A 20,757-nucleotide genomic window follows, 5' to 3' on the forward strand; every position below is an offset into this window, starting at 1 on the left:
GACGGCTAGTGGCAGGCTCAGGTGTTTTTTTTCTTGTTCTCTTTGTTTCATTAACAGGTCCATTTTATGTAGAATAATGTTCCGATGCAGCAAGGGCTATGTGTCGTTGTTGTAAGGTTTATCCCTGACGCGAAAAGCCCTTTACGTGCTTCAATTGTGCGATAAAAAAAATTAAGCACATTCATTTGAATGATTTTAGCTTGTGTGCGATTTATCGCGGGCACGGGTCGGGTAACAGGCAAAATATTAACGGGTCCGGGCGGGTGCGGATTTAATTTTAATATCACCACAGGTGACGGGTCGGATCTGGTGCTGAACTTCTCGGGTGCGGGCGGGGACGGGTCTAAAACAATGGACCCGTGAAGGACTCTGCCATAGGGTACTGGTTACTAGGGGTGGGCGATGTATATCGTCTGCGATAATATCGTGATTGTTGTTTTAACGATGTGCAAATTTACATTATCGAGTATTTCAATTACTTATGGGGAAATAACACTCGAAATCAGGCATTGAAACCTCATACATTCACTAAATCCAGGAGGTGTATGCGAGAGAAGCCCTGCTGCAGAGCAAATGTCACATGATCGCTAGTGGGTCCACACATGCACACCTAATGTTTATTTTGTGCAGCTAGACTACTGTACTTGGGATTTTGTGTAGCTACTTCAAGTAGCATTGATGAGACAGTCACGTTTTTTCCTTCATGGTATTTTATGGAGAGAAAACATTAGCCTTTAAGTATTTTAATAGTCAGTTGTAAGCAAATAACTCTTCTCATGTAACCCTTTTGAAAATGGACTGAAGTTCGCTCTAAATATCTACGTTTATCGATTATGCTAACCGTTAGCATCTCTATGGGATTTCTCATATACATTAGCCATAAGCTAACGCATTAGTTTCTATTCTGTAACTTGGAATGCTAGCCTACATGATTGCTCTTCAACAAAACATCGAAGGAAATAACTGAGATGCACTCTGTTGGTCTGCTTCATTTTACAGTGAATCCTAAGTAAAGGTTTTTGAAAGGAACTTCAGCTTCAGACTTTCTCATGTCATTGCCACACACTCAAGTGGGGGCAGAATTGGAATGTGTCATAGAGTGACAATGCATTGGTTGATTTGGTTAAAAAGTCACAGTTTAGGTTATTGGTTATTATTGTATTGATGCTATTCATAAATAATGAGCTGTAAAGTAACTCAGACTTTTAAAAAAATTTTTTTAAAGGATATCGACTAATCATCGTTATCGTCAAAATCACAAAAAATATCGAGATATTATTTTTTGTCCATATTGCCCACCCCTACTGGTTACCATAGGATACTGGTTGCCATAGGGTACTAGTTGCCGTAGGATACTGGTTACCACAGGGTATTCAGACTGGATTTCATTCCGTCTGTTTACTTTGTTGTCATGCTAACTGCAGCCATTTCAGATACACACAGAAGTTAGAGCTGTGCAATTAATCAGATTTCAATTTCAATCTCAAATTTGGCTCCAAACAATCACAAAAATAGTATAATCGAGAAAAAAACAATAATTTTGCCACATTCCGTTAAGGAATAGGTTTTTTGGAAAAACATACAATTTCAGCTCATACAACGCACTGATTCACGTTGCTTCTTTAAGACCCACACTCCACACACCCCTCCCCACAGGGAAGAGGCCACTCAAGCAGGCTTGCATGTGTGTGTGCTCCTGCAGGCGGTAGCATCATGAACCAGGCCGAAAATTTAACTAGCGCGTGCTCTGCTAAATTTGTTACCATCACTGTCAATCGAGGTGACCAAATTACTCATAGAACTAATGGCAAGTTGGCTAATCTAACGTTAGAACACGCCTGTTTTTTTAAATTAGCATGTTACAGCTTGTCTATTAGCTTCTACTATAGTGCTGCCGCGATTAGTCGACTTAGTCGACCTAATCGACCATGAAAATTAGTCGACGGCAATTTTTTTAGTCGAAGAGTCGTTTTATTATTGACCGCCTATTTATTTTTGGTCTCACATGGCTGTAATGTTATATTAACTCTATGTTATTAACTCTTGAAAAGTACAATGACTGTCTTTGGATGTTAAACAGGCTACTAAGACTTTGGCATGTTTTAAACCCCACTATGCACGCAAGTGTTAAAGCCAGCAGCAAAGCTGTGTGCCTGCCTGCTTTCAGCGCAATTAATTATTAGGCAGAGCTAAGTGGGGAGCTAAGCTAGTAGGTTTGCTAGTCCAGACTCTGACTAATATAGTAGCCTATTGTGGAAATTGAAATAAATTAAGTGAAGTGTCTCACGTTGACAACGCAACGGCGTGTCATTACTGTAATTCATTCATACAAAAAAACATTTAACCGAACATGCCGCCGCCCGTGATATCAACAATCAAGGTGCGCGTCATTTCCCATGGTCAATAAGTCACGACGCATATTTTTTTAGCGTTCAAGCCAACTGATAAAGTGAAGTAAACTATGTTGTAAGACGCGCAAAGTGCCTGTAGCCTACTTGTTTTGAACATGCTGATGTTAGGCTCATTTGCAAAGTCCTTAACTCCTGTCGCCTTTCAAAGTCCAGCGTTTCTCAAACTATGGGCCACGGGACCAGCACCGGCCGTAACGTGGACATTGCTGGTCCGGAGCCGCGGAGTGAAATTATTCCCGGGGCTTCGTCTGATAATTTGCTGCGCAATTGATCAAGGAACCGCGGACCGACAGAAAAAGAAAACAAACTTTTCTGCAATCAGTATGAATTACTTGCTAATTTGGTGTCATCAAACATAGAGGCATACAATTAAATGGTGGTATGAGCGTGATTCAATGCGCGAGAGAAACTGAAACCACTTGATAACGTTTGTAGCAAATCTCCAATTCAACCTATTGGAAAGCTATTTAATTATGAAATAGAACAATGTGGATTTATGCAACTTCCATAAAAACAGAGCACAGACTATAATACACTATCTAGAGTATTGTATAGTCAAATTTGAATAACGTGGCCAAAAGCTTGTGGCATAATTAAATATGTAAATATTCTTTCCATTTGCCTACCAGTATATGATGCTTGCATGAGGGAAACATCCCAAAACGATGACACCCATATAATTGCTGTTGTTTTGAGAAGTATTTATCATGCAACCATGCAAAAGCAATGGAACTATTCTAATTATATTTTACATTAGTAAAGCAGTCCTCTGATGTGCATGTTTTCAAACTTTTTGTGAACAATGTTAGCACTTTAAAGACTGGCTGCTTTGAAGTGCATGTATAACAATATAGCATAACAATAATAATTGTAATGTGATATAATGATAATTTGATGGGGGGTGGGTTAATGTAGGTGGGCCCTATGACCCCAAAGTATGCCATGACCGGGCCTCAGGTCAAAGAAGTTGTCTATGTCGATGGCAACACTGGCATACAAATAAAGTCTATCAAAGGTCTGACATTACTGTAGATCTGAAGGTATAATTTTTTCAATGGGTGTTTTTTTTTTTTAATACATAATGTTTTTGAACAGTTTACTTACAGTAATACAGCTTCTAACAAAAGTAGGGTGATATATATTTTACGTTTTCCCTTTAGTTGAGTTCAAAATAAAACGTACACAACAAAATAACAAACACTTGATTTAAAAAAAAAAATAGTCGTTTAGATTAGTCGACTAATCGAAAAATTAGTCGAAAGATTAGTCGTTAGTGGCAGCACTATTCTACTAATGCACGAGGATAACATTAGGCAAACGCCAGGATAACATTAGGCAAACGCCAGGATAACATTAGGCAAACGCGAATGCTACCATTAGATCACTAATACTGATTGTTTGCTTCTTCAGTCCCAATGGATTACATATTTTCTAAGACCCAGGGGAGACCCTCATGAATAATCGGTAATCGTGATTTACAATTTTGACCAAAATAATCATGATTTTTGCCACAATCCAGCAGCCCTAACAGAAGTGCTATAGGTAGATTTTCCACAGTGGTCAATCAACAACCAAGTCTGTTTACATCAACACACACACACACACCCTTTGTGAGCTAAAAACATCACCAACAGCCAATGCATGGAGTCTGACCCTCCTATTTCATTGTCTCTCTGCAGCTACCTGTCTCCGGTGCGTCCGAGCAGACCCCTGCCCCCCGTCCAAGACCGGAGCCCCCCCACTACTGCCCAGCCCCCATCGGCCTCCACCCAGCCCCCATCGGCCTCCACCCAGGCCTCCAGACCACCCAGGTCCAACTCGCTCGGCCACTTCTACAAGAAACGTAAGTTGGTTGCTCTTTTTGAGGTTGACCGCTACTGCCTGAAGGCAGCTGAAAGATGGTCTGGCTGCATCTTAACAGTTACCTGTTGCAGACACCTGTTGCAGTCAAACCTGTTGCTCATGGAAAGGCACATCAGTGTTAACACTTTACGATTAACACATTAAACCCTAGATTAAGCTATGTGCTATAACACATTAAGCCTTAGATTAAGCTATGGGCTATAACGCATTAAGCCCTAGATTAAGCTATGTGCTATAAACCCTAGATTAAGCTATGGGCTGCAACACATTAAGTCCTAGATTAAGCTATGGGCTATAACAAATTAAGCCCTAGATTAAGCTATGGGCTGCGACACATTAAGCCCTACTTTCTGTCTCGATTGGCGTACTTCCGTGAGTACACTTTCGTGCAGCACCCTGTGTGCCCTGTGTGCTTACTGGCGGAGTGCGTACATTTTAATAGTGTCATCTATATCGAACACCAACTCCATGCAATTAACGGAAATGACACGGAACTTTTAAATATAACTTCATTGGTGTCTTCTATTCGACAGTGACATATATGGTTATACTGGCCCTCATTTATCAACCGAGTAGAAACCAGTGTAGATCAACCGAGCGTAGAAACCAGTGTAGATCAACCGAGCGTAGAAACCAGTGTAGATCAACCGAGCGTAGAAACCAGTGTAGATCAACCGAGTAGAAACCAGTGTAGATCAACCGAGCGTAGAAACCAGTGTAGATCAACCGAGCGTAGAAACCAGTGTAGATCTGAGCCAGACATCCTCTTACCATGGGGCTCACGTGTGATTCATGAAACTTCACTCCAAGCGTTAGAGTAATCGTGTGTTGATAAATGTGGCGGCTGGAAACAAGCGTAATTTAAATAAAACCATGTAAGCTCGTTTTAAAGTCCTCGCCCCATGTAAGCTCCTTTTAAAGTCCTCGCCCCATGTAAGCTTGTTTTCAAGTCCTCGCCCCATGTAAGCTCGTTTTCAAGTCCTCGCCCCATGTAAGCTTGTTTTAAAGTCCTCGCCACTACAATCTACGACATTGAGGTGCATTATACGTCCAAAAGAGAAACGTTTGTGACCTCGAGACACCGTGACGTTGCAAGTCCAGCTGAATCTTCTTAATTTTAACAGCTAGAAAAGTGTCATCAAGAAAGCCAAGAAACTATAGCGATACTATAACTATAACGCCCTCACATTCTCAAATCAGGTATTCTAAGTGTGAACATTCTCACATTCTCACGGATCCTCACATCGGGCAGCTGTGGCCTACTGGTTAGCGCTTCGGACCTGTTACCGGAGGGTTGCCAGTTCGAACCCCAACCAGTAAGCACAGCTGAAGTGCCCTTGAGCAAGGCACCTAACCCCTCACTGCTCCCCGAGCGCCGCTGTTGTTGCAGGCAGCTCACTGCGCCAGGATTGTGTGTGCTTCACTTCACTGTGTGTTCACTGTGTGCTGAGAGTGTTTCACTAATTCACGGATTGGGATAAATGCAGAGACCAAATTTCCCTCACGGGATCAAAAGAGTATATATACTTATAATTATACTTATACATTCTCAAATTAGTTAAGTCAGTTTTATTTTTATAGCACATTTAACATGCACAGAGTGCAACCCAAAGCGCTCCACAAACAAGACACATAACAAAAAGACAAAAGATGCCAGACGGAGCGGCGTAGTCGCCAGCGTACCCATGACATCAAGACGTACAAGACGGACAACAAACAAATTAACAAATAAAAGTTAAAATTTTTTTTTTTTAAAAAGAACAAAAAATCATGTTAAATTAGTCCAATTTCCAAACCAGCTGAAAATGTCCAAGGGCAATGATGACTTGCATGAAAACTGCGCACAGCTGTGTCTTCACAAACGCCAACAAAGTTCTTCATAACTCACCAACCTGGAGAATTCACTGGCAGTCTGGAGAGCACTGGAAGAACAAGACAGTCCGAAGTCGTGATTAGGTATTTAGGTATTGTATTAGGTATTATAAGTGCAGAAGTAAGTCATTTGAGACACAGTAAGTGATTTAAGATATGGCCTACAACACATTAAACCCTAGGTTAAAGGAGAATTCCGGTGTGATTTTGACCTAAAGTGTTTTGAAACATGATACCGAGTGTGAACTTTTGTCTCATAGCTCATCTCGGCTTGTCCCCTGCACTCCGAAATCTGGCGCTAGCTAGCCGATGCTACCAACAAGGCGGTCAATGGTGGTGCCTCGGCATCGGCATAGCCATGCAAATAAATCACTGTTTTACACCATTTACGAGGCTCAATATATCTCCACACTTCATTGGTAGACTTCCAAGGGCCCTGACATTTAAAACGAGACATTGAGAACTTTGAAAAAGCACTGGTAGTTTACTTACAAGACGATTTATACAGACAGTATCTTCTCGAAGTTTAGCGTTTGCAGCCATCTTGAATTTAGTCACGATAAGTCGAGCGACGAGTAAGAATGAACAGGTATGATAAGGGATCAGATTCCAAAAATAATTCCGTGGAAATGCATGGATTCCAGTTGCTGCTACTGGAAGAAACTGTAATCCATGCATTTCCACAGAATTATTTTATTATTACCGTGTGTGTGTGTGGTTGTGTCTGTTTAAGTGGCATAGTCTCGTGTAACGGCCGGTGTGTGTGTGGTTGTGTCTGTTTAAGTGACAGTCTCGTGTAACGGCCGGTGTGTGTGTGGCTGTCAGTGTACAGGGTGGCTTACCTGCGCCTGAAGATGCTGTGCACGCGTCTGCTGTCGGACCACACGGAGCTGGAGCCCATCATCTGGACGCTGCTGCAGCACACGCTCAAGGACGAGTACGAGCTGCTCAGGGACCGACACCTGGACCAGGTATGCACAGCGCCCCCATGTGGACTAACATCACACCACACTATAGACCCCCATGTGGACTAACATCACACCATAGACCCCATGTGGAATAACATCACACCACAGCGCCCCCATGTGGACAAACATCACACCACAGCGCCCCCATGTGGAATAACATCACACCACACCATAGACCCCCATGTGGAATAACATCACACCACAGCGCCCCCATGTGGACTAACATCACACCACACCATAGACCCCCATGTGGACAAACATCACACCACAGCGCCCCCATGTGGAATAACATCACACCACAGCGCCCCCATGTGGAATAACATCACACCACACCATAGACCCCCATGTGGAATAACATCACACCACAGCGCCCCCATGTGGACTAACATCACACCACACCACAGCGCCCCCATGTGGACTAACATCACACCACACCATAGACCCCCGTGTGGACAAACATCACACCACACCATAGACCCCCATGTGGAATGACATCACACCACAGCGCCCCCATGTGGAATAACATCACACCATAGATAGATAATGTGGATAAACATTTGTTATTAAGTGAATAGTTGTGATTTTTTTGATATGAGCCACTGAGCCACACTCTCTGCTTGGCCTTGTGCCTATAACCAAGTAGCACACCAACAGAAGTGTACATCTACGCTGTAAATTGCCTTTGATTAACTCATGCCAGATGAACTAGAAGGGAGCTTGAAGAAGTTAAATTTGTGGAGCCACCCTGACTCCGAGCCACTAGAAAGCACGGCCTGTGCTGCACTTTCCCACCAGGTTTCGTGAAAACCAGGCCGATAAACAAAACTGACATCGCACTGCAATCATAACCTCCTTGGTGGAGGTAATAAATGTCGACCAAACAGGCGGAAGCTGTTGAACAATGAAGAATATTTTTTATAGTTTGATCATGTATAATTCAGGAGCAAACTACATGGGTCTGGGGTACAGAGGCTATGGGGTATAGATAGGGTTGCAAAATTCCAGGAATTGTCTAAGTTGGAAACTTTCCATGGGAATTAACGGGAATATATGGGAATTAACGGGAATAAACGGGAATTAATGGGAATAAACTGGGAATTTTTAATATGGCAAGTTAGTCTACAACAGGCAACTTAAATGTAGTGGACAAAACCCTATCTTGCAGTCTAATATTAGTTAAAACAACCTGATTTAATGCAATTTCAGTCGAATTTCTACCCTGCACATATGTCAATCACATGCACACAGCAATCGTCATAGGCTGCTAGACATAAAGGTGTGTTTATATGCATGGGGGAAAAATGTTCCAACCAATCAGATTTTGTTGTTGATTGGTGTGGTGTATCTTGGGCAGTTCAGTGTTGCTAGTTTAGCACGCTAGTAAACCATAGGCAGAGAATGGGATTTCCGCTAGCATGCTAGCTAGCTTTGTATGCTAAGCTAAGCAAGAATACGAACATACAAATCATACTGCTTATGACGAAACAAAATGTTAATGTTTGTATATGAAACAGTTTGTATGAATTACCCAAAATTCCCATTAAATTCCCGTAAAATTCCCATTAATTCCCATAATTTCCTTTAATTCCATGATAGTTTCCAATTTTGAATATTTCCAAAATTCCCCAGCTTAACTTCCCATGGTAAGTTTCCGGAAATTTACCCAAAATTTTCCGCCCCTTTGCAACCCTAGGTATAGAGTAGGGATGTTAACCGGTAGCCGTTTAACCGGTGGTTGACCGAATCAACGTTGACCGGTTAAAATGTTCTGCCGCCGGTTAAAAAAACAAACAAAAAAAAACAACACTATTTTTAAAGCTCCCGAATGCCAGCCAGCGTCTGTTATTACACTGCGCACATACGTGACTATGGCATGATGATAATTGTAACAATGTAATGGCAAACGAAGACACAAAAGACTAACTTAGCATATGCCTACTTGTTGTGTTTTATTATTCATCTGTACTTAAATGGCATGACGACAAGAACGTATTGCAAAGGATTATGTGCAGCACGCTACAGAGGCTGTTGGCAATCGATAAGTGTTTTTACGAAGACGTTGGTTAATATACTTTCCTGTAACACAAATGTAGCGTTCTCTGTTTGTGACTTTGTAACGTGAGCTTTTTATAGCCCGAGCTCAGTGCCGCGTTGCATGGAAGGTCAACGTTGTGCGTAATGTGTGCCTGTGCGTGGGTGCGCAGGGAAAGCAATTATTTTTCTCCCCAAAACAAAACCCTTATTCCTCCACAAGTAGTGGACAATGATTGGGGAAAATGTATAATACAAAGGGCACGAACTAACATTGTGTGACGGGAGCCTAACCATTCTAAAATGGGGGGATAACTTGTTTCACGGGCAGAGAAAGACGCGCGACAGGACACGGGTGTCATAAATGGCAGTTATAGAATTATTGGTGACCGACTTTAACCGGTTAAACCTCAGTGTTTAAACCTCAGTGGCCGGATTTTTTTTACATTTCGCCATCCCTAGTATAGAGGCTATGGGGTATAGAGGCTATGGCTTGGGCAGCTAGGCTGAAAGGAACAGTGGTGATCAGAGATGAGAAAGAGTTTGTGCCAGAGTTAAAAAAATGCATTAACATCAAACAAACACTTCAGATCTGAAAATGGAGATGGATCCTTCTACCCTCTCTACAATTCATAGTTCTTGCCATGAAAACGTCCTTACTGGCATACATGGGGTATAGAGGCTATGGGGTATAGAGGCTATGCCTCTGCCTTACTGACAGACATGGGGTATAGAGGCTATGCCTCTGCCTTACTGGCAGACATGGTCGGAGGTTTAACTGCTAAATGGCCCGCCTACTTAGGTGTTTGCTTCTGTTGTAGTCGCCCTGTCATGAGTTGCTCAAGATCATAGTGCGTGCCAGGAAGAAATTCGACTGGCACGTCTAGCCGTCACCACTGTTGCGTAATATACTATTAAATTAGACATTCAGTCATCCACACAGTATTACTCACATTGTGATGTGCCAATTAAGCAGTTAAGTTATAGTTTTATTTGCTCAGTGGGAATGGAACTGGTTGCTGACATCCTGTTCTACTGGTCAGGCTCCACCAAAGCAGCTCTTGCTTGCAGGGAAGAGAGAGCGTATGCATTTCTACCTGCAGCCTGGGGCATCATGTGACCTTAACACTCTGTCTCGCTCACGCCTCCATAAAGCAATTCGAATTTGCACAATTTCTAAAAGCAGCACTGAGGTGCCGTGTTTGTGAACTTGAAGGCAGCTTTCAGTAAGACAAAGCATTGATCAGCGCTGTAAGGAATGCCTGGTAGGCCTACAGCGCAACATGGGTTGGAGTAGTGTAAAAGACTACATTATGCTATCTAATGTTTCATACAACGTCATTAATTAAATAATAAATAAAAGGGGACGATATCAATAACAGCGTCCATGGAAACATTTCAACGCTAACGCAAAAGTAATGTGACTCGTTACTTTCCATAGAGTAAAGAAGTAATGTAAGGGATTACATTTTTTTACAGTAACGAGTAATGTGCGAGTAGCCACCCCAACACTGGATAACGGTCATTTTTGGAGGCAGCATAGATGCACACTCACTGTCTGTGCACACTTCATGCTCCCTCCTACCCATAATCCTTTGCGGCAACGTCTGAAATAGCTGTGAAAAGTAAACAAAGATGGCGGATAACATCGATAATACTGCTGAATCTGTTGAAATGTGATTTGTGTAACATTATTTTGCTAAAATTTGTAGATTTAAGATGAGAAATAAACAATTTACCATCTGATTATACTGTTGTAACTAGTGCTGGGCGGTACCGGTTCACACCGTATACCGGTGTATATTTTCGTTATGATATGAATTTTTAATATACCGCCATACCGGTGTATTTGGAACGCTGCGCCGCGGGACTTTTTTCACACGCACGCATGGTGCCACTGCGAGGCATAGTGAGGGTAAACACAAAACACCTGAAGTTTTTCCCCTGAAGTATGACCCTTAAGGCTTAATTTATCCTTAGATAAGGGGTTTATTTAAGGGTGTTGCACAGAATACCTTGAAATTGTTTCTTTAGTTAAGTTAAAACGTTAAGGGATACTGCGAAAGGGATTTACCGTTGTCACTCCCCGATGTGAGTCGCTACCCGATGTGAGTAACGCATGCCCAGATTGATAGGTTTTACGGCATAACGCCAAGGGATCCGACTGAAATCCATAAAATAATTCACTTTTCTGTTTCAAAAAACGTTTTAGCTATCTAAGATTGTTTGATTGCTAACGTTAGCAAACGCCATTCAAGTGACAGCCGTTGTTGTGCTTGATTGCTTGCTTACTTACCAGCAGTGAACAAACTTCGTTATGTAGGTACATTTTTATTGATATTACAGAAGTCTCTCGCTAGCAGGCTACTTCAGCCTCTAATCTAGAACTGACATTAGAGATCATGCCATGGAAATGTGATGCCTTACGCTAAATAATACATTACTCCTGTGTAGGCTAATGTCATTATTCTGTGGCTAACAGCACAGGTAGTCGCAAAGTAGCAAAGTGACGCATGCGCGACTCACATCCGGTAGCGACTCACATCGCGGAGTGACACCGTCACGAAAATTCTATTGAGATTGTTCAACAGCAACTAGCTGGCTAGTAGGTGATGATGTCGTTAGTTAGCAACCCACCAAACACAGTGAAGTTTAATGAGGTTATCATTCATCTCACCTTAAGAATATTCGCTGAAATTATCCAGGTAGCAAGTAAAGCATGTTATAGACATGCACTGAGCAATACAAGCTGGCTAATTGTCATCAGTGCACCAAAACGAACTTTTTTGTTAATGTTTTGCCTAGCGAACCGAACCGAAGCTCATGGCAGGCTAACATGACATCCACATTCACATGAAGTTAACGTTAGCCTACCACTAACGTCATGTAAACCACACAATAACAATAAGGCATGTTTCTGATAGGCCTATTTGACAGAGTAAGCGTATTAGCAGAGAGGTTTCATTTTAAATTGTATAATTTTCAAAAAAGTATAAAGTTGCACAACTTTTTCTATTGGTTTTATAGGCTACAAGATGTGAAATCTGCACAGTACAGTTCTGTATTTTGACTGTTAATTGTCTTTGCATTCTGATTAGATTCTTCATTAGAATCATGAGTGGCTCTTTGTAAACAGCATCATTTTCTGGGGCCATGCAAAACTGCATTACCACTAGTGTGGAGTTATTCTACATCATGACAGTAAAATAGACCATCCTTAGTCAATGTACTGCAGCAATTCTTCCCTCAACCTGTAGAAAATGCTGTGAACATCTGATTATGCATGGGAAAAAAAATACCGTCATATACCGTGAAACCGTAAGAATTTAGAAAAATACCGTGATATACATTTTTGGTCATACCGCCCAGCACTAGTTGTAACCATTAATAGCTTCTGGTCTGATATATCTGTCGCCCGTAAAATTAATTTATACCGTTAGCCTGCAAGCTTATGTAAGCTAATTTAGTCCGGCTTTTGCTAACATCATACTGTAGTGTTAACCAAAGATTCTAAAGTGCTATGCTCATTTTTAAAAGATGCATTTAATCCAAAGTAGCCGTCTTCTGTTTTGAACAGACCCTCTGTCTTTCTCTCTATAACACTGTCTCTCACGGTCTCTCTCTCTCTCACTGAAACTCTGTCTCTTACTCGAACACTGTCTGTCTCACTCAAACACTGCCTGTCTTTCTCACTTTAACACTGTTTCTCTCGCTCTCTCTCTCTCACTCTAACACCTTCTCTCACTCTTAATACTCTCTCACTTTAACACTCTCACTTTAACACTCAGCCTCTCTCTTTAACACACTCTTTCTCTCTCTGTTAATATTGTCACCTATTTTTAATTTAGTCTTAGTCTTAAGTAAGTGGAAAAAAGATCACCTACTAGTCTCTAGAAATATTCAGAAATTCCCTGGCCAATTTCCAAGCTGCAGCTAAAAAAGCCAAGCTAAGCATTTCTCTAGGGCTAATCATTCCTCCGACATCATAAGCAAACATTCCCATCGCTCTACAATTTTTATTTTAAATTATTTTACCATAAACTCAATTGTTAACCTAGGCTGGGTGTACACAGCCTGATTGCGGCCAGCCTGTTGTTTCTTTTTCACCCTGCAGCTTTGGCTGGAAACTTTAGCATCTTTTTCTGCTGCTTCCGTTACAATTTTGGCTGGCTTATCCACCTGGCGCGCTATTGGCAGGTTTAAAACGATGACTCTAGTGGAGCGACAGCAAAGTCTCTCTCACGACCGTCAATCCAATTCCCTTGAATCCCTTCCCAAATCCTAACCTCTCGACGTTGCTCAATGTCTTTTTTAGGTTAGCAAACAAATCGATCGAGTGAGTGTAAATACCATTCACTTTTATGTTTTTTTGCACAACCTGCAAAAATCACTCGATGCCATTGCTGTTTCTGCAGACCGCTGATAAATGGAACGTCACCTATTTTGTGTATGTCACTTAATATTCATTTCTATACAAACCAAGACGGTGGATTTCTAAAGAAATGCAACCCCCCACCCCATAATTGTATCTAAATTAGTTATGTACCAAAAATAAAATTTTACCGTGACTCGAAGAGCTTTAAACAGTGTTGTAAAGGTGTGTAGACCTACCCGCTTGGAGCATCAGTGGAATTTTGAGTTCTCTTTTTCCGAGTGCGGCAGAAATAAGGCATCCACCAGCCCAGCACCAAACTCTGAGCACGGTAAACAAAATCAGGTTTTTAAGGCAGTAAATGCTCCCGTTAAGATCCAAACCAGATTTTGTTCAAATACACACCCATGGCTACTGAAAATCTAAGGTTTATTTATCAAATGTTATTTTAAAGTATTAAAAATCATCTGTTTTAGAATTTTTCAACGAAAGGGGGCAGAAATTGGTGCTTTTACAATACGTTTGTTGACAAGTTTCCAGCAAGTTTTTGCGTTGCTCTGCAAACGTCACCCGGTTCGTTTGTGTAAGATGAATAGAATGACTATCCAATTGCGTACAGTGTCATTTGAACTATGCCCGTTGATCATGCCTCTTGTGCAGTAGAAAATACTTTGCGGACTCCCCAGACCAATGTTAAATCTTAAAAGATTGAGCTTGGTCTGGTGAAAGCCAGACTATTGTTAACTCCCAAGTGTCTCCAGAGGTCGAGGCATCCACCAATAGCCGTGAAGAGTTCTTGAAGTTTTTTACTGAGAGAATTGACCACATCAGAGCACAGTTCACCCTTGTTGTATCTGACACTCCACCTCATTTTCCCGTTGCTACAGCTACTTTTGACCAATTCCAAGCAGTGTCATACACTTATCTATGGGACATTGTAAAGCACATGAAACCATCAACAGCCCCACACGATCCCTTCACAGATCATCACAGATGCTTTTGATGCTATTGGTCCCTCCATTCAATTTATCAAACTCCTGTCTTGCCACCGGCACTGTTCCTATATGTTTCAAGCATGCGGTTGTCCAGCCTATGCTAAAGAAACATAATCTGGATAGAAAAATTTCCTAATAATTTCTGCCCTATCTCTAAACTGCCATTTATCTCAAATAAGGTGGTGTTAACGCAGCTGCTTCCATACCTCAACTCCAAGATCCTAGAGCCATTTCAATCTGGTTTCAAGGCCACAGCCACAGCATTGAGACGGCCCTGTTAAAGGTGGCAAATGACCTGTTGCTCACCCTTGATTCAGGTGATAATGCCATTCTGATCCTGTTGGATCTTAGTGCTGCATTTGACACTGTAGACCATGGTACACTACTAGAGCATCTTGAACAGTGGATTGGCATTAAAGGTACAGCTCTAAACTGGTTTCACTCCTACCTCCACCAAAAATCTTTTTTCAGTATCCATAGGCCAGTACTCTTCATCCTCTGCCCCTGTGTCTTATGGTGTCCCCCAGGGATCCATTATGGGTCCAGTACTTTTCTGCCCGTACCTGCTCCACTTAGGTAACATCATCTGAAAATTCAATATTTCGTTCCACTTCTATGCAGATGACTCCCAACTGTACATCCCACTTAAATCCGGCAACTCCATGCAGCCTCTTTTAGACTGTTTGGAGTAAATTAAAATCTGGATGGCTAACAACTTATTTCAGTTAAATAACAACAAAACCGAAGTTATTGTCTTTGGCCCTTCAAAATCCAAAAAATCAATCCCTGCCAACCTTGGTCCCCTTGCCCCCTATGTTAAATCCCATACACGTAACCTGTGTGTTATTTTAGACTCCCATCTTAACCTGGACAAACACATCTCATCTTTTGTAAAGACCAGTTTATCTAAAGAATAATCAACAAACTCAAGTCTGTTCTGTCATACAATGATCTGGAAAAAGCCATATTTGCCTTCATAACCTCCCATCTAGACTATTGTAACTCACTACTTTGGTCTCCCTCTGAGACTAGTGGCACGGCTTCATAACCTCCCGTCTAGACTATTGTAACTCTCTACTTTGGTCTCCCTCTGAGACTAGTGGCACGGCTTCATAACCTCCCGTCTAGACTATTGTAACTCTCTACTTTGGTCTCCCTCTGAGACTAGTGGCACGGCTTCATAACCTCCCGTCTAGACTATTGTAACTCTCTACTTTGGTCTCCCTCTGAGACTAGTGGCACGGCTTCATAACCTCCCGTCTAGACTATTGTAACTCTCTACTTTGGTCTCCCTCTGAGACTAGTGGCACGGCTTCATAACCTCCCGTCTAGACTATTGTAACTCTCTACTTTGGTCTCCCTCTGAGACTAGTGGCACGGCTTCATAACCTCACGTCTAGACTATTGTAACTCTCTACTTTGGTCTCCCTCTGAGACTAGTGGCACGGCTTCATAACCTCCCGTCTAGACTATTGTAACTCTCTACTTTGGTCTCCCTCTGAGACTAGTGGGCTTCAGATGGCAGCGGCTAGGCTGCTCACAAACACAAAAAAGCGTGAACACATCACACCTGTCCCTGCTTCCAGTCCAGTCTAGGATACAGTTTAAAATACTGCTGTTGGTCTTTAAGGCTCTTCATGGCCTGGCCCGTAGCTACATAGCTGGTATCATTCATCCCCATGTAGCCCCCAGGTGCCTCACATCCTCCAGCCAAGGCCTCCTCCATGTCCCACGGTCCCGACTTAAGTCCTTGCAGAGTTTGCTGTTGCTAGGCTAGCACAAGTCAACGGTACATAGTTAGCCTGCCACTAAAAATAGTCTTACCCACTTCACAGTACACCCGAGGCAAATAAATCATAACGTCAGACTATCGATGTAAATGTTTGTGTTGATAGAATAATTTTAGAAATAAAACTCATTGCATCAAAATCGCTATTTTTAAAAACACTAAGATGGCTCGACACAACATGAAACTTTGATCGATGTATCACCAGGGTCTCTACACATGAACTCGAGCATTGAGAACACTGTTTGTGTACACAGAGTTTACTAAAAAGAAAGGTTTTGAACAACTTACTTAGTTTTTCTGTTCGCCGCCATTTTGCCCTATCTCTTTCACTCTAACACACTATCTCTCTCATTCGAACACTCTGTCTCTCTCCCTCTGTCCCTCTATCACTCCCTCTATCACTCTTTTTCTCTCTCATTCATTCTAACACCATCTCTCTCTCACTCTAACACTGTCTCTCCCTTTAACACTCTCACTCTATCACTCTCTTTTTCTCTCTCTCATTCATTCTAACACTGTCTCTCTCTCTTACACCAGCTGCTGATGTCTGCCATGTACGCCATATGCAAAGTGAAGTTTGTGGACCTGCGCTTCAAGACTATTGTCACCGCGTACAAGGAACTCCCGAACACTAATCAGGAGGTGAGCATTTCACATTTACACAGTTCATGTATTTAGGAATGGGGTCTAGTAGTGTGTTTGTTTATTTTTTCTTATATTGTTTATTGTGTTTGTGTACTATATGGGAATATAATTATGCATATAATATAATGCATGAATTTATGGTTTTAATGATGAATTATTTTATGCACTTGTGTCGTAGTTATTAACTTAGAAAATCACTGAATTACTAAATACGAACTCACACCCAGATACAGAATAACTGAAAAAATCTTCAGTGATTTTTATTGTTATTTTCCATGTCACTCGTTAGTGTGTTTGTGCTTGAGTGTAGCTCTTATCCAGACTGATCCAGGTGCTCTACCCCCCCTCCTTTGCTTCAGACATTTAAGCACGTCCTGATCAGCGAGGGCAAGTATGACTCCATCATCGTCTTCTACAACATGGTCTTCATGCAGAGGCTCAAGACCAACATCCTCCAGTACGCCTCCTCCAGGGTAAGTGAGGCCTTGTCTTCCTCTGCGCCACCGAGAGCAGCCCTTAGCCCAGCTATCTAAGAACACTACCCTCTAGAGGCCATAGCCCAGCTATCTGAGAACACTGCCCTCTAGAGGCCTTTTAGAACACTGCCCTCTAGAGGCCATAGCTCAGCTATCTGAGAACACTGCCCTCTAGAGGCCTTTTAGAACACTGCCCTCTAGAGGCCATAGCCCAGCTATCTGAGAACACTGCCCTCTAGGGGCCTTTTAGAACACTGCCCTCTAGAGGCCATAACTCAGCTATCTGAGAACACTGCCCTCTAGGGGCCTTTTAGAACACTGCCCTCTAGAGGCCATAGCCCAGCTATCTGAGAACACTGCCCTCTAGAGGCCATAGCCCAGCTATCTGAGAACACTGCCCTCTAGGGGAGTGTTTGTCAAAGTGTGGTCCGGGGACCACTGGTCAAGCTATCCCAAGTGGTCCGCGAGCAGGCGTGGCAAAATATAGTATAAATGCAATATTGAACCAACTTGTATGTAAATCCAAACAGTTCTGCAACACTGCCTATGTAAACTATGCCAGTTTATATCATATTAATCCTCTGACACAATAAGCAAAGTGGTTCAGTGAGTAGGCCTTGTGTAATATATTGTTAAAGTATGTACTACTTTTTTTTTAGATAGGTGGTCCGTGAATTTTTTTTTTTATTGGTTAAGTGGTCCTTGGTATGAAAAAGTTTGAGAAACACTGCTCTAGGGGCCTTTTGACCCATAGCCCAGCTATCTGAGAGAACACTGCCCTCTAGAGGCCTTTTAGAACACTGCTCTCTAGGGGCCTTTTTAGGCCACAGAACAGTACAGGTCTAGTTTCACATTCTAGTTTTATTAACAGAGCAGATCTAGTTTCACAGTCTAGTTTTATTAACAGAGCAGATCTAGTTACAGTCAAATACAAAGACTGTAGCTGTAAAGCCCGAACATTCCTCTAAAACCTGAACATGCCTCTAAAGCCTGAACATGCCTGTAAAACCTGAAGTCAGTGAGTCAGTGCTTACTCTATAATGAGTAGATTTAGTACTGAAAGCTTACTCTATAACGAGTGGATTTAGTATTGAGTCAGTGCTTACTCTATAATGAGTGGACTGGATTGAATACTGAGTGCTTACTCCATGGTTGTCTAATTTACTGAAGCCTGACTGCTGTATTGCACTTGTATGTCCCTTTGGATAAAATGTTCTGCTACTGAGTTGATGCAAATGTGAAACATTTAAAATGAAAACGCTGACATTTTAACTCATTGAATGCCAAGCTGCTTTCGGGAGCTTTGTCCTAGTGCCAGCAATCTAGACCATTGTTGATGATTTTTGTACAGCCACAGCATATTCTGTGTTATAGCTATGAACACATACAATAGCTCGATTAAAAGGTGAGACTTTAAGCTCTCGGTGGGTGCAAACCGTGTATTTCTACACGCCTCTGTTCCTGAGAAATCCCAAGCTAAACAGTGGCTAGTTTTCATCAAAATCGCTGTTTTTTTTCTAGAAATGGAGATATAACGTCTTTCATGAAATATAAAGTGTTGCCTGTTACTTACTTGTGTGTTCCGGGAAGTGATCAGCGAGACTGCCACCTAGTGATAGACCCACGAAAATGGCCTGGTTTTGACCTGACGTGCATGCGTCACTGATTCGACCCAAAGCGGCAACCCAGTTATGATAAAATGTCCAGATTGTGCGTTTTCATGAGTTTCACGATCGTCATATATTTCATTTCCATTCATCACAGAGTTCTCTTAAAATCACATATAAGGTGTGTTAGAGTGTCTAGTTTCGTCATTTAAAAAAAAAGATAAAAACGTAATATTACGTTATTGGCACTCAACGAGTTAATAAGTAGTACAAGAAAACGCTGACATTTTAATAAGTTGTACGAGAAAATGCTGTGAATGACTCTCACTTATGTCAGCATGTACATGTTCAGGCAGTCATATGTTGTACGTGTCTGTCTGCAGCTTCCCACCCTGTCCCCCATCCCGCACATCCCCCGCAGCCCCTATAAGTACCCCAACTCCCCCCTGCGCGTCCCTGGGAGCAGCAACGTCTACGTGTCCCCCATGAAGAGCTGTGCGTCCCCCATGACCCCGCGCTCAAGGTCAGGCCGCTTCATACGTTACACCACAAGTGTTCATATTCTGACCGCAGTGCGACTGAACAAGTGTTTAGTCACCTGTGCTCATCTTCTCCACTCTTCTTTCAACAGGATCCTAATATCACTCGGAGAATCATTTGGGGTAGGGGATTATGTTGGATATATTTAAATAGTGTAATACTCTTAGCAAATATATTTGCAATGCAGCTTAAGCAGAATATTAAATTCATTATTAATAATTCTATTTAGCTATTTTATTGATATGTATCAATCAGTGAAATACATATGTAGAAATTTGTTGACCCTTAAGAGATTCTAGAGTGTCTATTCACCCAGTACTGTTCTGCGTTTCGGTTCTCCTGCAGAACTCTGAACGGTTCCAGAGGATTAACGAGATGGTGAAGAGCAGCGAGTGGACGCTGAAGAGGAGGGCGGACGGCGCTGGCGGCCCCAAACCGCTGAAGAGACTGCGCTTCGACACCGAGGGACAGGATGAGCCGGACGGCAGGTAGGCCATGTGTACACCTGCTCAATCTCAATCCACAAGGGCAACATTCAAAGGCCCAGAAGTCAAGCACACTAGCGAGGAGGCTAAAGCTAGTGCCCAGGCACAGAAGTCAAGCACACTAGCGAGGAGGCTAAAGCTAGTGCCCAGGACCAGAAGTCAAGGACACTAGCGAGGACGCTAAAGCTAGTGCCCAGGCTTACTGCACTTCTGAATTCTTTTATATTCTTATATTCTTGTTTGTGAATTTTGTTACACCTATCTTTTTTATTTGTTTATTTCGTTTAAAATGAATAGTGTAAATATTTGGTCAAAATCGATTCCCTATTTTAGTTTTCGAAACTTGTGTTGTTTGGTCCAATCGATTGTGAAATCGATTTTCAAACGTAAAGTGACAGCCCTAAGCACCAACCAAACAGATTTTATTCTGTGGTTTTATCATGGGTTTTATCTACCCAGGTATTTGCAGGTTCAGAGTTTAAGCTTTTCGGCCTCAAACTAAATCCTTTAACGAGTGTTAGTGAGTGTGGTATGTTTAGTTCTCCCATGTACTGCGGAATGCAATTTAACATCAAAGCTTGTGTTTGCCTCCCCAGCAAACCCAGTGGAGGATCAGCATTGATTCAGAAGCTTACAGAAATGAGTGGGTACCACTATGCCATCACATCATGTGTAGCCACCACACCACACCACACCACACCAT

General features: G+C 42.1%; 1 protein-coding gene across 2 annotated transcripts in view; it reads left to right on the forward strand.

Moving 5' to 3' along the window:
* rb1 (retinoblastoma 1) overlaps positions 1–20,757 on the forward strand; it is an 80,982-nt gene that overhangs the window by 58,851 nt on the left and 1,374 nt on the right. For both annotated transcript variants that reach the window (XM_076274800.1, XM_076274801.1), the window contains exons 19-26: positions 4,091–4,254; positions 6,972–7,117; positions 16,839–16,943; positions 17,306–17,419; positions 19,413–19,552; positions 19,661–19,691; positions 19,915–20,057; positions 20,651–20,697. In XM_076274800.1, the coding sequence (XP_076130915.1) occupies positions 4,091–4,254; positions 6,972–7,117; positions 16,839–16,943; positions 17,306–17,419; positions 19,413–19,552; positions 19,661–19,691; positions 19,915–20,057; positions 20,651–20,697 (890 nt within the window). The remainder of the gene's footprint in view (positions 1–4,090; positions 4,255–6,971; positions 7,118–16,838; positions 16,944–17,305; positions 17,420–19,412; positions 19,553–19,660; positions 19,692–19,914; positions 20,058–20,650; positions 20,698–20,757) is intronic.

Source organism: Alosa pseudoharengus, unplaced genomic scaffold, assembly GCF_046254945.1.
Source record: "Alosa pseudoharengus isolate Yale_2024_CS ecotype anadromous, Long Island Sound unplaced genomic scaffold, YU_APseudo_1.1 YU_APseudo_1.1_scf_8, whole genome shotgun sequence".
Taxonomy (NCBI): Eukaryota; Metazoa; Chordata; class Actinopteri; order Clupeiformes; family Clupeidae; genus Alosa; species Alosa pseudoharengus.